This window comes from Lissotriton helveticus, chromosome 1_1, assembly GCF_964261635.1.
Source record: "Lissotriton helveticus chromosome 1_1, aLisHel1.1, whole genome shotgun sequence".
Lineage (NCBI taxonomy): Eukaryota > Metazoa > Chordata > Amphibia > Caudata > Salamandridae > Lissotriton > Lissotriton helveticus.
Genome location: NC_136057.1, coordinates 745,139,833 through 745,155,122, shown reverse-complemented (window position 1 = coordinate 745,155,122; position 15,290 = coordinate 745,139,833). Strand labels below are relative to the sequence as shown.

The 15,290-nt window shown below is 43.3% G+C and overlaps 1 protein-coding gene across 2 annotated transcripts in view; it reads left to right on the top strand.

The window, feature by feature from the left end:
- IRAK4 (interleukin 1 receptor associated kinase 4) overlaps positions 1–15,290 on the top strand; it is a 131,981-nt gene that overhangs the window by 6,641 nt on the left and 110,050 nt on the right. For both annotated transcript variants that reach the window (XM_078655469.1, XM_078655477.1), the window contains exon 2: positions 4,462–4,630. In XM_078655469.1, the coding sequence (XP_078511595.1) occupies positions 4,470–4,630 (161 nt within the window). In that variant the 5' untranslated portion in view covers positions 4,462–4,469. The remainder of the gene's footprint in view (positions 1–4,461; positions 4,631–15,290) is intronic.

Genomic DNA, 15,290 nt, shown 5'->3' with positions numbered 1-15,290 from the left:
TGCAGTAGGTGGGCGGTGTCTGGCTCCAGCTCCGCCCAATTAAAGAAACATGGGTCCGTTGTATACATCCCTGGATCATAGGTCGTGTCCGCTGGCGCCTTCCAGGTGTCTGTATGCTGTGCAAAAAGAGGGGAGATGTTAACAGGTAGGCCAGGAGGGCCCGAGTCCGGGTCCTCCTCGTCGCAGGGATCAAGCTCGCTGAGGAGGTTGGTGTCCTGGGGATTGAAGTTTCTATAGCTGGTGGAGGTCTTGTTGTGGAAGAAATCCTCCAGGGAGTTGCAGAGTTCCTGTGAGGGAGTGATGACATTTCTGGTGGCTGAGAAGCTGGCAAACTTTCTGACGATGTTGAGGAGCTCCTTGCTGTGGTTTGAGCTTACTTCAATACGGTCAGCCAGGGTGTTTCCTTTTGTATTTTTTACATGTTGGTGGTATTGGTTGAGGGATGCTTTGAAGGTTGTTTGGTCCGTGGGTTCCATTTTCTTTGAAGTCTTTTGCAGGTGCATTTCATGGTTGACTGCTTGTTCCTTGCTGGGGTGTGAGGGTGGACATTGTTGAGGGCATCAGTCCAATGGCTTTCTGAGATCTTCTTCCAGCTGTGGTTTGGCATGCTGGATGGCTTATGGGCGTTGGTGGGGAGTCCTGAGATGGTGAAGCGGACGTTGGAGTGGTCGGTCTAGGTGAACTCGGTGACATGCTATAATTTTGCAATACCTATAGCCATTTGGGAAGGACTACCGTTTTGAATAACGCTCCCCTTCCTGTAATAGAGAGAGGCAGTAAGCTTCACCTATCCATATGGGATCTAATTTTACTTAGTAAAGGGAGACTATTGACCGCCTAACACCTCGTCCAGTCTCTTGTGATGTGCATACCCAGTATTTTAACTCTGACACGACTCTCAGGGCACAATTGGAAATCCAGGTGTCAAGAGATACTGCACTTTGCAGAGGTACTAGATTGGACTCCCTGCCTAATTGATCGTTAGGCTGGATGCCTTGTCAAATATCTCCAAGATGTGGAGGATCTTGGGGATAGGAAAGCAGGGCCTAACTGTGTATAGTAAGACCTCGTCTTCATATAGTTCTGTGTGGTCTTTGAGTTCACCAGTACAGTAAACAACCCAATACTGAGCATCACTCCTTACTCACATTGCCATAGGTTCGATAGCCAAGCTGTAAAGCCATGGGGCCAAGGGACAACCCTGCCTTGTACAGCAATGAACTGCATATGTGTCTGATAGGACAGATTTAAATCGGATCCTAATCCAGGAGTAGGAGTCTAGCAATTTCACATACTACCTGAACAAGGGGCCAAAGTATAATTTTCCCAACACATTATATAGATAAGACCTTCCCACAGAATCAAAAGCCTTCTCGAAGTCTATTAATTATAAGACTGCCAGCTCCTCTAGGCGACCCTCATTAGCTAAGGCTGTCTGCAGCATTCTTATGCAGTGCTTTGTTCCTCTTCTTGGCATATCCATTTTGATCCTAATAGATCAGAGTACATATCACTGTAATCAGTCTATTTGCCAGAACTTTAGCCAATATGTTTGCCTCTACATTATTCAACGAGATTGGCCGAAAGGCGACGCATTCAGTGGGGAGGGTATGTAAGAAATCTGCATGTTCTAATGAACTCTTCACAATGCATTTCGCCTGGTCAAGTCAACGCCCTCAGAAACAAAGGAGGAAGGCCGGCCCTCTGGAGCCATAGACAGGTGCGGTTCACTTTTGAAATTTTGGTGGAAAGTTATCAGGCAGCTGTGTCAGTTGGGAGTGGCACTGAAGCTCTCCGGGACGGTTTTCATAGACCACTTGAAGTGGCTATGTTTAAGTGTACCGGAATGCTGTACAGGAGTGTTGGGGCTGGGGTAGAGAGATGTGGCATCCTATGATTGGATAGAGGTGTGTCATATTCATGTTGAATGTAATGGAACCTTTGTCTCTAGGATTCTTTGGAATGTTACAGTTTGAATGCATGGTCAGTTTGTGTTAAGGCTGGCAAGGAAAGGTCACGTTGTGGCAGACTGCTTAAAGAAACACTTGAAGACATACTGAGAGCAGAGTAACTTTATTTACAACAGTTTTTTGGCGATGATTTACAAAAGTGATAAAGAGTCAACTTGAGTATTGCGCCTCCCTGGAATGTGTTCAATGGAATACTTGAACTCTTGCAGACAAGCCGCCAATCTTGTGTACCTCACTGACCCCTTCCCAGCCCCACCAGGATCCAAGACTTTCATCCGAGGCTTATGGTCTGTCCTCATACTGAAATTTATACCCCACAGATAGATTCTGAAATATTCCGCTGACTCCCCTGCCGCCAATGCCTCACGCTCAATGACCGAATGGTACTAAGATTCCTGCCGCACATACATCTTGTTTAATTTTCTCAAAACAAGTCTGTTGATTCTCATTCCACCTAAAAGCACACCCCTTTCTCAACAAGACTTTCAAATCCAAAGCTATCAACAAACTTGGCGTAATATTAGATGAGTTCAATAAATGATCTTAGCTCATCTTTGTCCTTGGGTTGTAGAGCCAACTTTATTGCCTTCAAAAGATTCCTTTTTGGTTTTACCCAAATACTCTATTTCTTCACACAAAAACACACATTTCTATGTGCGCAAAGTAAGACCCGCCTTCATCACTTTTCTAAGTACCTTTCTCAACATTTGGTTGTGTTGTAGCTCCATAAATCAAAATGTCATCTTGGAAAAAAATAACATTTTGAAAACACTCAAATGTTAGTGACATCATTTTTTTTTTAAACGCTACCCGCAGAAGACAGTCCAAAAGGCATTCTTGTGAAGCGGAATGTTCTATCAATGGTGATAAAAGCCGTTGCATCCCTGGAGCTCTCATGCAATCTAATCTGATGGTAAGCACTCTTCAAATCTAACTTTGAAAAGGAGTGCAAAGTTTTCTGTGATTATATTTTGATTCACACTTCGAAGGTCCACACAAAACCTCAAGCGCCCATCAAGTTTCTTCGCTATAACTACTGGTGAAATCCAATTGGAAGCCTCCACAGGCACAATTATGCCTTCCTTCTCCATTTCACGCAGCATACAACTAACTTCCTCTCTCACCACTATGTGCATCTTCCGATCCTCGTGCTTTACAGATATCGCTCTTGGCCTTACTCAGATCTTGTGCGCATACCCTTTCAAAACACCCAACTCCTCGCGAAATACTTCTTTCACCTCCTCCAGAATTCCTTCAACATTCTTCTCTTCCACAACCATAATCTGTTCTGAGGCTGTTCGGTTCACAATAATACAAAGATCATACTGATGCATCCACCCTGGAATAGGTGATTCACTGTCAGCCACATAGATTTTTCTTTGCATTTCATGCGTCTCGAACTCTATTGATGAAAACAAATCCCAAAATATCAATTTCTTTTTCTCTGCTTCACTACCCTGAACAGTTCAAGTACTACAAAGGGGTTTTTGGTTCTCAATAAAGAGAAAGTTACTTACTAAGATTTTCTACTTAGGAAGGACACACGACCTCTGCAACTAATAAATCAATTTCTTTTTTTTTTTAACTATCTTTTTATTGATTTAAGAACAAAAAAGAAAAAACATGGCATTTACATTGTCTGAGAATAGCATACATGATTGGAATGGCAGCATCATAGGGTTACCGGAGTACATCTGGAATGTCCCACGTTTACTGTTACATATTCATGGAGACGGTGGATCATCATCCGCAGGAGCAGCGGGTGCTACACATATATCCCCCTATAAGTGTTCCACTTAGCCCATACCCGGGACCACTTGCGGGGGCAACCCCGTGCCACATACACCGTCTTCTCCCAGAACATGCACCAATCCATGTTTCTCTTCCACAATGTAAAAATCGGAGGTGTTGGTGCCCCCCATAGTTGGGCAATGTCTCTTTTAGCTACCATGGCACCAAGCGTGACCCATAACTTTTCGGCTGCAATCAAATCAGTGGGCTCCCACACATTAAGCAGAATAAATCAATTTCTTACAGGTGGCCTTTCGTGGAAATGGATCTACACTTTAGGTGTCTAACTCCAAGAATCACAACTGGTGACTGGTCTGCTATGGTGGCAGACGTGGCAGCCCATGTTTTTCACCCAAGTAGAATCTCCTGCAGCACATGCAGGAACTATTTTCCTGGGAAGATTGTTTTGCTACAACCAATGACTGACTTGTGACCAGGCAGCCAAACTTTGAATTACCTGGGAAAGGATCTGTCTCTCTTCATTAATTCTACAAAGCCTGCAAGCCTCTTATCACCATGTGCTTTTCCATTATTTTTATTCCTTAAGTATGAATGGTAGAGGTTGTCCTTTTTTCGGTCTTCTGTTGTGGCTTCTCATAAACAATTCTAATTAGACACCTACTTCACCGAAAGTGGTTCAGCTTTGAAGTTTTAAAGGTTATTTAAAGAATTTACAAAATGAAAATGTTTTTTGTTTTAGAAGAAAAGATGGACACATCTATAACTCCTGCAACATATGTCCGCTGCCTAAATTTTGGGATGCTCCGGCAACTGGCAGATTTTCTTGATCCACTGGAAGGTTGGAGGCAAATAGCAGTGGATATAAAGACACCTTCTGGTGAACCTAGATACACCCAGCTACATATAAGGTATGATAGCTCTTGAATTGACATTTTAAAATGAAAGGGAATAAGTGCTTTATTTGCATAAAGGAGTCATCCTTGGAATGATTTTGGTCCTATTTCTAATTTGTATCTGTTCTAAAAGTGTAATAGAATGATGTAAAAATATAGAGAGTCCTTTGGAGAGGGAATAGTAGGCTATTTATATTTGAGCGTTGATCTGACTGTTCACGCCACTCTGGACTTCATTTGCATAGCATTTTAATTATTTTTTAATTGTGTTTAATAGAGTGTATTTATTTGTTCGATATATTTACTAGGAGTTAGAGTAGTGCAAAAGATGAGGTATAGTGACCGGTTTCAGTTAATTGAAGTAAGAAGTTATGGAGGCGCGAGGAGAAACTGCACAGAGTCCATAAAGAGCGCATAGACAATTACACTGATATGTAGATTAGAGAACCTGATCTATAGTAGGCCTAAGTGAGTGTTCACAGAATGCCCTGAACTTCGAATGTGACATCCTCTCCTCGAGTGAATAAAACCAAACCCTAGCACATTTTCCATGTCCTATTGATTGTGTTCTTTCACCAGTTTTACTGGCCTATCTACTTCGGGGTGTATGGGAGAAGGTGTCTTGCCGTTTTAGAACACATGTGTGACGGTACATATATATTTTTCTCTAAGTTTAGAGCATTTTGAACATAGTGTGAAAACACTAATCAGGTGGCTAGTTTTGGAATGTTTTTGATGACAAAAGTAGATTTCCACAATGTTGCAATTCGAACTCTATCCCCCAGATGCATCAAAGTTATGTTTTGCGAGTCCTTAATAGCGAATTTTAAGGATTCGCTATTAAAGACTCGCAAAACGGGATGCATGTAGGAATCGCAATGTTATTTGCGATTCTTACTGATTCCTTATTTGCGATTCGCTGGAATGAATGGGGAGTCATTCCTTATTTGTGATTAGCAATTAGCGAATCGCAAATGTGCCGCAATTTCAAGGGTGCCAGGGTGTCCAAAGGACACCCTGTTGCACCCCTGAAATGGTAATGTTCACTGGTGTTGCGCACACACATGTCCCAAGGACATGTGTGTGTGTAATATACAACTTAGAAAAATGCACTAAAGTGCATATTTCTAAGTTTTTGCTATTTACCACGTAGTTTGAATTCGCGGTAAATAGCGACCCCAGATTGCGAATTCGCAATCTTGGAATGGTTCATGCATTGCATTTAAGAAATCGCAAATTGCGATTCCTTAAATGCAATCGCAATTTGAGAACTCTCAATTATTTGCGAATTCTTAAATTGCGAGTGCATGAACCCTTGATGCATCTCAAATGCCATTTTTGCGGGCGCAAACGGCCGAATTTTGCGATTCGCACCGTTTGCGCTCGCAAAAATGCTTGATGCATCTACCTGTATATTTGTTGTATTTGAGTCGCTAATTGGTACACAGTACATCGGTTCAGTCCATCACTAGTGAGGCGTAATATTAAACAACTTTCACTGACTGATAAGTTTTAGCAGCAATATAAAACAGTCACTGTCAATATTCAATTTTTCACAAATCTGATAATGTTGTGATTCATGGGGATGAATTTTCATTGTGTCGCAACCATAGGAGAGGGAAGAAAGAATGGAAGTGTTCTTTTCGGTCTTTCTATGAACTGTTTTTATTTCCTCACTCCTGCTTATTAGTTGACTTGTTTCTATCTTCTAAGTACATATTTTACCGGAGTCTTTTTGAGGACATATGTCTGGGAAGATAAAGTCGTACATAAACATTAGGCAATACAATACATTTTCGGTGAATTGCGATTACACCCTAGTGGAATGCTGCCTATTGTTTGTTCCGAAACTATAATTCAAATTACTCTAATTAAAGTAATGGTAGTTATTCTTATTTTAGTAGCGCAGGAGTTACTATGCCTGGGTGGAAATGTTAACCAGGATTTCTGTTTGACAAGCGAGTGTTCTTCAATGTACTATTTACTAGAATGCAAGTAGAATTAAGCCCTTATAAGGAGCATGATGAAATGCCCTTTCTCTCTCCACACCAACAGCATGACAAAGCACTGGACGTCATTGAAAGACCACACCTGGTTTCCACAAATTTTATTCTACAACTATCAAACTCCCATTGAAAGGAGTTTAGTGAAGTCCTCATGTTCTAGAAGGGTCTTTACCAACAAATCAAAGGGATAGTCGTAACATTATACATGAGTATGTAAACAGATGGGTCTCCCTAAACAATCCCTACAGCGGTAACATCGAGATTTGGGAAAGATATATTGACAATGTCTTTTGCATTTAGGAAGGCTCACATAAACAATAAGATTCCTTAGAATGGCTCGTGCACGGGCGAGAAGGGCTTATGTTGTGCATGAGCCATACCAATAGGAAGATAAGTTTTCTCGATCCATGGATAGATGGTACCTTCCAGTGACAATAAGGATACAACACTTCACTACAGTAGTGTTAATCTTTGCAGCCTGAGGTATAACCTGCCATATGGCAAATCTTTAATGATCAGAGGGATGTGTATCAACTTCTGAAAATCTGTAAAAATTGTATTGTACACTCCCAGTGTGGAGATGTTCAGCAGACAGACCAAACAAATGAGACATAACTGGCATATGTAACCACCGACTTATGCCCTAAATGAAGTGAAAACAATTCTCACAAAAACTGACATATTTTGAAGATTACAGAAGGCCTCCTAAAATATTTCTACACTAAACAAGAGGAAAAACCTGAAAATAGTATTAGTGAGAGCCTACCTGGAATAGGAACATCAACTGGACTGTAATGTATGAATTGTTTGGAATGTATGTCCGTTGGATGGGCGTCACTAATGAGATAACTGCATTGAGTGCAGCCAAATACCTTCAGGAGGCGAAGTCCGGTATATTTGACAGAAGATAACTCACAAAGTACTCTCAAAATATGCACCAAATACCCTTTTTGCAATGTAATGTCACAAGTCACATAATTAACTCCAGTGAGGTCACACACTAGATATGTCCTTGCAGACCCAAGTGTGCACCAGAGACAGCAGCATGTCTGCCGGAATCACCTAGAGACATATGGGAAATGCTGAATGAGAATCTGAGGATCAAAGGGATACGAACCAAGAAAAGTAGCCTTTCTTACACGATTTAGGATTTTTTACCACATTACAGGACACACTACATTTGAAAACGAAGACCACTTCACTCCCTTCTGCAGGCAAGAATCACAGATCACTTTTTCATCATAACAATAGTGTTCTCCTCTCATACCTCTACTAAAATGAGAACCGTCACAATTTTGAATTACAGAAATCAACAATTGCCAGAATACCACACAAAACAAATGGTAGATGGAGTTCCTCTATTCTGTAATAACTCAAGTCTCCACAAGTGACAATATTACACACACACTTTTTTATACACGACTATATCTTACCAGTCCCCTGTCATGACAAAGAACACATCCTTGTCAGCACCTAGAAGGTAAAAAGGCGTTCACAAACAATAAGGTCAGAGGGTGAAAGATCACAGCTAATGGGGGCACCCTAAAACACCTTTCCAATACGAGGACAATATCCTTAACTCTTTCGCCCCTCTTCTGCCGTGAATGTGTGATGAAAAAGGTGAACCCTGTACGCACAGTTAGAGGTAGGTGGAGTCAATTAGATGCGTTCCACATTCAATGTTAAATGGGTTTTTTTTATATTGTTTTTCAAATTTTGCAGTAAATGTTTATAATCTCACTTTCCTTCACATTTGCACTCGCACGGAGACAGGGTGATTCTATCAATACACATCTTCATAATAATCATGTATTGTGATGTGACAATTTTGTGTCTCGAATACAGCTAATATATAGTTTCTATAGTGTGGAAATGTAGTTTTTTATTTCGGGAAACATTCTGAAACTGACCAACTGATTTGATGTTTTCAAACTGTTTAACTATTGGGATGATTGGCCGAGTTTCCATATGACAATAGCTGGTTTCTGAGATGTCAATTTCGAATTGAAGTATGCTAGGTATACATATATTTGAATTATGAGAGTCTACCTATGAGTTCCTACCCGAACTTCAGACTGAAAAATCATTCCACATGTATGTCCTACCAATCAGTACAGCTGTCCGAGGAATATTTCGGCTTCTAAGAAATGAAGTCAGTCAGTCCTTAACATATTTTTCTTGAATTTATTTATCTTCATGTTTGACTATAACATTCTTCCGGTTAATATTTAATTTGTAAATCTAGTTATTTCCCACATGTGCCTCTTTTATCTTTGGGGTGGGTGGAGAAGAATGTTTTTTGAAGTAGGCAAGTTGAGCCTTCCTTATTCCACTTTGCATTCAGAATCACATTTTGAGTGGCAAAACAATGGGTCTCCAGAATTTTGATGCCTTTCTCTGCCTTCGAGCTTTCCAGAACAGCAGCGTGAAGAAGGGGAGAAAGCGATGAGTAGGAGGGAGCTATGTCCTTTCTATCTTTTTAAAATATATTATATTACATGTTTACTACATTCCACATCCAAATCAATTCACAATGACAAATGAGCAATGACAAAGAACATAATATTAAGGGTACGCGTCATATTGCTCTACCGCAAACGAATACAATTTCATTCTAGCTTTTGAACATTAGTGTCATAATCATTACAGTAAGGAAATTGCCCAACCTTTTTTACCTTTCTTATCCAGCCCACTCAAATTTCCTTCTCTATTCACGATGTAACCTTTCTCTGTTTAGGGTGGGATTTCGTCCAGAAGGTGTATCAAAACTTGTATAAACAACTGTTTGTCAGTCAGATCTGCTGCCAATTTAATGTATGTTCAGGTAATTTTTAGGTTTCTCCTACAGTGCGCATTGGCTGTCAACGTAAGCTATTGTTATTTTTTTTAAAAGCTTTAAGACGGGCTTAGTGTAAGCCATTATTTACCAATGCTTACCATTGGGTGGTGTCCACTTCACTTTTGTTTCATTGTTTCTTACTGGTTACGCCTCCTGCTCACTTCTTGCAGCCTTCCCTACTGTTCTGTCCATGCGGCGGAGCATGGACCCAGTACAGCTTCCCATTTGCAACCAGTGTTTTACCTCCCACCCTCCATCTGTTTTACCCCTCTGCCATTCATTCCCTCCACCGGTTTTTCCCACCTCTGTCAGTTTTTACCCTTGTGCGTCCGTTTTCACCCCCTGTCTGTTTTTACCCCCACCCCGTCCGTTCTGTTTTCCTGTCCTTGTGCTGCTTAACCACCCCTGCAATGTTAATTATGTTCTCCATAATGTCCCATAGTTTTTATTAGGTCGAATCTGGGCAGCGCATGCGCTGCTCTGCACGGCATGCTGTTTTGGAGTATGCACTTGAAGCTCCACCCACTCTCTGCCCATATTTGTAATTGGCTTGTGTCATTGTCTCCCCGACGTCGCCTTCTTCACGCAAAACCTGGATTTACCCCACCTCAGCCCTGGACATCTCAAGAGCCATCCCTGATAGTTACAAAATCATCCACAAGTACTGCACCATACGACCGGGAGGAGGCAATTGCCATCGTACACAAAAACACCCTCCATGTCACAAATAGCTTTGACGACCACTCACCTGACATGGAATGCCTCCACTTCCAGAACAACTCAAACACCACCCTCCATGTCGCCTTCATCTACAGACCTCCCTGGCCCTGTCCCCCACTTCAACAACTCCTCAGCTGACTTCATCGCACACCATGCCCTCTCCTCAACAGACTACATCCTCATCGGCGACCTCAATTACCACCTGGAGAACACCAACAACCACAACACTTCATCCCTACTGGAGAATCTTGCCACCATTTAAACAACTGGTAACCACTTCAACCCATTCAGCAGTACACATGCCTAACCCAGTCTTCCCCACAAGCAACAACATCTCCATCAGCCACACCTCCGAACTACACTGGACAGACCACCACTGCATCCACTTCTCCTTCACCAAACTCACTGAACGCCCCCATGCCCACCGCTACCCACGCAGAAGCTGGAACAAGGTCTCCGAAAGACCAACCCCCCACTTCATCTGCAAAACCCCACCGATGACCTCCATGGGTGCCGATGCCTCAGCACGCAACCTCCACCGATGGATCTCCAACTGCGCCAACACACTCGTTCCCCTCAGGAAACCCTCCAGCAAGCAGCCCTCCGAGAAAACCCGCTTGTGCTCCTCCGCTTACTAAGAGTCCAGGTGCACCTGCAGATGGCTCGAGAGAAGATGGAGGAACAGCAAGACCTTGGCAGATGACGCAGCCCTCAAAACCGCCATCACCAAACACCACTAAGAAAACTGCTATAGGGCACCATATCAACACCAACGCACATAACAGCAAAGAACTCTTCACTGTGATCAAAGAATTTGCCCTACCCACAACAGAGGCCACAGACATCCCCTCCCTCCCAAGACCTCTGTGACAACATTGTCACCTTTTTCCGCCGCAATATCCTAGATATCTACGACAGCTATGCAACCCAGGAGCCACCCACCCCACCCGCAACCACTGCATCCAAATGTTCCAGATTCCAGCCGACCCTGCTCAACTGGACGACCCTCCCCACGGACAACACGTTAGGATTATGAAAACCATCCACTCAGGAGCCCCCTCAACTTCTCCATCGAGTCCGCTACCTTCCCTGAATACTGGAAACAGGCAGAGATCATCCCCATGCTGAAGAAACCATCTGCCAACCCGACAAACCTCAAGAATTGCAGACCAACCTTCCCCTTCCCAACTAAATTCACCGAGAAGGCCATCAACTCCCAACTGACGAATCTATCGAAACAAAGCACACCCGTGGAGCCCTCCCAATCAGGCTTCAGAAGCAACCACAGCACCGAGACTGCACTCCTCGCTGCAACTAGCGACATTACACTTACCTCAACCGAGGTGATACAGCAGCACTCATCCTCCTTGACCTCTCTGCCGCCTTCGACACGTCTCCCACCAAACCCTTTGCAAAAGACTTCACAATGCCAGCATCTGCAGCAAAGCTTTAGAGTGGATCCGCTACTTTCTCACTGGCCGAACCCAGAGTGTCAAGTTCCTACCATTATCCTTGGATCATAGATCAGCTGCGGAGTTCCCCAGGGCTCCTTACTGAGCCCGATCCTCTTAAATCTACGTGGCCCACTTGCAGTTGTCACCAGAAACCACATACTCAACATTGTCTCCTATTCTGATGACACCCAACTAATTCTCTCCCTCACCGACAGACCTACAGCCGCTAAGAGCACATTTCACAACAGGATGAAGGCATTATTCACCTGGATGAAGGACAGCTGCCTCAACCTCAGCTCCTTCAAAAACAAAGTCCTCATCCTGCCCCCCCCCCCTGCCTGAGATGACTCCTGGTGGTCTGCATCGCTCGGAACCCCCCCACACCCACAACCACACACGTAACCTCGGAATATCCTCGACTCCTTGCTCTCATGGAACTGCCAAATCAATGCAGTCTCATTCTCCCTATTCCACACGATCCACATGCTTCGGAAGCGCTTCAAGTAGATCCCCACTAAATCCATGCGAATGATCACCAAGGCGCTTGTCAGTAGCAAGCTTGACTACGGCAATGCACTGTATGCTGGCACCACCCAAAAACTCCAAAAGAATCTCCAGCGCAGCCTGAACACCTCATCCAGACTTATCCCGGACATCCCCACCGCAGCCACATCTCCGGTCTCCTGAGAGGCCTTCACTGGATCCAGATCAACAAAATAATCACCTTTAAGCTTCTCACACACTCCTACAAAGCACTACACAACTACCACCTCCCTTGCTGCACACCCAGCAGACATTTCTTCTCTGCCCAAGTGGCACTGGTCACTGTCCAATGGATCTGCAAGACCTCAGCTGGAGGAGGACCCTTCTCCTTCCTTACTGCAAAGACCTGGTACTCCCTGCCTCTGTATTTCAGGCAATCACCATCACTACATTCAGGAAGGACCTCTAGAGCTGACTCTTCGACTGAACTGCAGAACCTCATCCCTCCGTTCCTCCACGCCTTGGCACTCTAATGGGTGATTAGTCATGCTTTACAAATACCTTGATTGATTGATTGATTGAGTGTCTTACTTTATAACTTATATGAACTACTAAAGCATCCACACCCTGCTGGAATTCTTTCAAATCTATATGTAATAACTTTAAATGTACATGTCTCATAACCGCTCTCTTGTTGATTCATTGATCCATCTCGATCGGTCACTCGGGTGCTCACTCCCTTCGGTTGCATTTGTAATGTATCTCTCTTTGGCATCCCTCTGAGGAGTGTCCTGGGAGTCATTTTATGTGTTGTTAAATCTTTTTTATTTCAGTCTTTGTGTGACTCTCTCCTTCTCTCCACCACTCCAAGTCCTCTATGGTTCTATAGGAATCCCTCATCTGGGAGAGTAGGGAGGGGGAAGTATTTGTTCTCTTTTTGGTCTTGTCTATGGCAGCGCTGCCACTTTATTCTATTTTATGCACATTTGTAAAGCACATGGCTACCCTAGAGCATTCCATAGCTAATATATGGTACACAAACTAGCGGTCACGTAGCATCAAGACAGAAAGATAGGGGGGGTCATTGTCAAATAGCCAAGTTTTAAGGTGTTTTCGAAATACCAGTTCTTTCTCAATAAGCTGAAAGGAATCAGGGAGGGCATTCCACATTTTGGCCGCATTGTAAGTAAAGGAAAGTCCTTCACTTCTCACTCTCCGAATACAGGGATCCTTAGTCAGATGAGCCTTAGTTGGCTTAAAGGCTATTTCCTGTGTTTCTGTTGAAATCAGAGCAGTGCTAATTTGAGCTGGTGGTTTCCCGTGCTAAGCACCAGCACCTAATTGTCATCACTGGCACTTACCACAGCCATCCGCATGGTGGCACTGTTTTTCCAATCTAGAGATTAGCAAAACAACAGTTGCATATTGATTCCACTTACATTAAAACTGTCTAATGCCTGCGGCCGAGCTATTATGGCTTTGGGGGCCTGGAATAGTCACACTTGCAGGAGTGTGATGGTTAGTAGTTGTGTTGCTAGTGTCACTGTGTGCGCTGGCAAGGTCAGTGGGTGGTGCAAGCGGCAGTGGCTCCTGACGAGGGCCCTGGCAAACTGTTTTTTATTTTTACAAATTAAGCACCGAATCAGAGGTAGTAGTAGCAGAGGTACTTTTGTTTGAAGTGCCCTGTGTGCTATGCATAGGGCTTAAAGTTTCACCCTCTGGTCAACCAGGAGCCAATGCAGAGTGTCTAAGGCCTGCCAGGCTGAATGGTCTCTTGGGATGTTGAACGGATGTTGGGCTACTGCATTCTGCTCAATTTGGAGTCTCTTAGTTACGGATTTTAGGCGCTTCCAAATGGAGCATATTCCCATAAACCAACATAGAAAGAATTAGTGCCTGGACCACGATTCTGCTAGATAAAAAGGGGAGGAAGTGTAGGGCGGCTATAGTAGATGGCCAAAAGTTATGTTGTCTGATCCTCGATTGATAGGGATTTGTCCAACCATACCCGCATACTTTTTATAACTGTCTTGGGGCGGGGGGCGAGCCTTAGAAGTCTGGCCAACCTAATTCATGTAGGAGTTGGAGTTGTTACCTAATGTCACAAGTTCTGTTTTATCTCCGTTTAGTTTGAGACATGATCTGGCCTTCCAGCTTGCTACCATCTCCATACAGGATCCAAGTGAAGAGGATTGGGGACCATGTTTGGGGACCAGGAAAAACATCAATTGTGTGTCCTCAGCATATGACCCTATCGATATCCCGAAAGGCAACACAATTTCTGCGGGAGGGTACATATACAAATTGAAGGGTAGTGCTCAATGAAGAGCCCTGTGGCTCTCCACACTTCAAGGAAAAGGTTAACATGATTTATCGAACACCTGAAAGGTCCTGTACTTCAGGAAAGAGATAAGCCAGTTCAGGGCTGTTCCTGCAACTCCCCCATTACTAATACTTTCACTTAGGATTTCATGATTTACAGTGTCAAATGCTGCACTTAGATAAAAGAGTATGATGTTTGCCGTGCCTCAGAGATCTAACTGCATTTTAAGCTCATCGAGAACGGCTAGGAGGGTGGTTTTCATGCTGTACTTAGATCGAAAACCCGCCTGGGTTGGGTGCAGGACATTATTTGCTTATATGGATCCAAATAGATACTGGTTAACATGTTTCTCCTGTACCTTGCTCAATCCAGGGATTAGCAGGATGGGTCTGTAGTTCCTTTGGCAGATAGGGTCCAGGTTAAGTTTTTTGAAAAGGACTTTACCTACTGCATGTTTACAATCAGGTAGTACTGCACCATTTATCAATGAAAGAATTAAAATTTCAAGCAAAACCGGAAAAATGTGTTCTGCCTCTTTAGCAAGGATATCTGAGGGGCCAGATCTGGTGGGAATCCTGATTTAACTTTATTAAATAGTGCTGCAAAGCTATCCTGATTGACACTAGAGAAGTCTGAATGACAAGCTATCCCCTTCTCTTGTTTACAACTGTTTCTGATTGATTTGACGTGTCTATTGGTAACTTGGAAAGAGGAGTAGATGATGGTAATTTAAAAAAGTAAAAATACAATCTTGCAAAATCATTGCACCGTGCTACTATGGGCTTGGGCGTGGACCTATTTGATTTTGGTTCGACCAACAATTTGACTAGTTGACTAGTTGAAACACTTC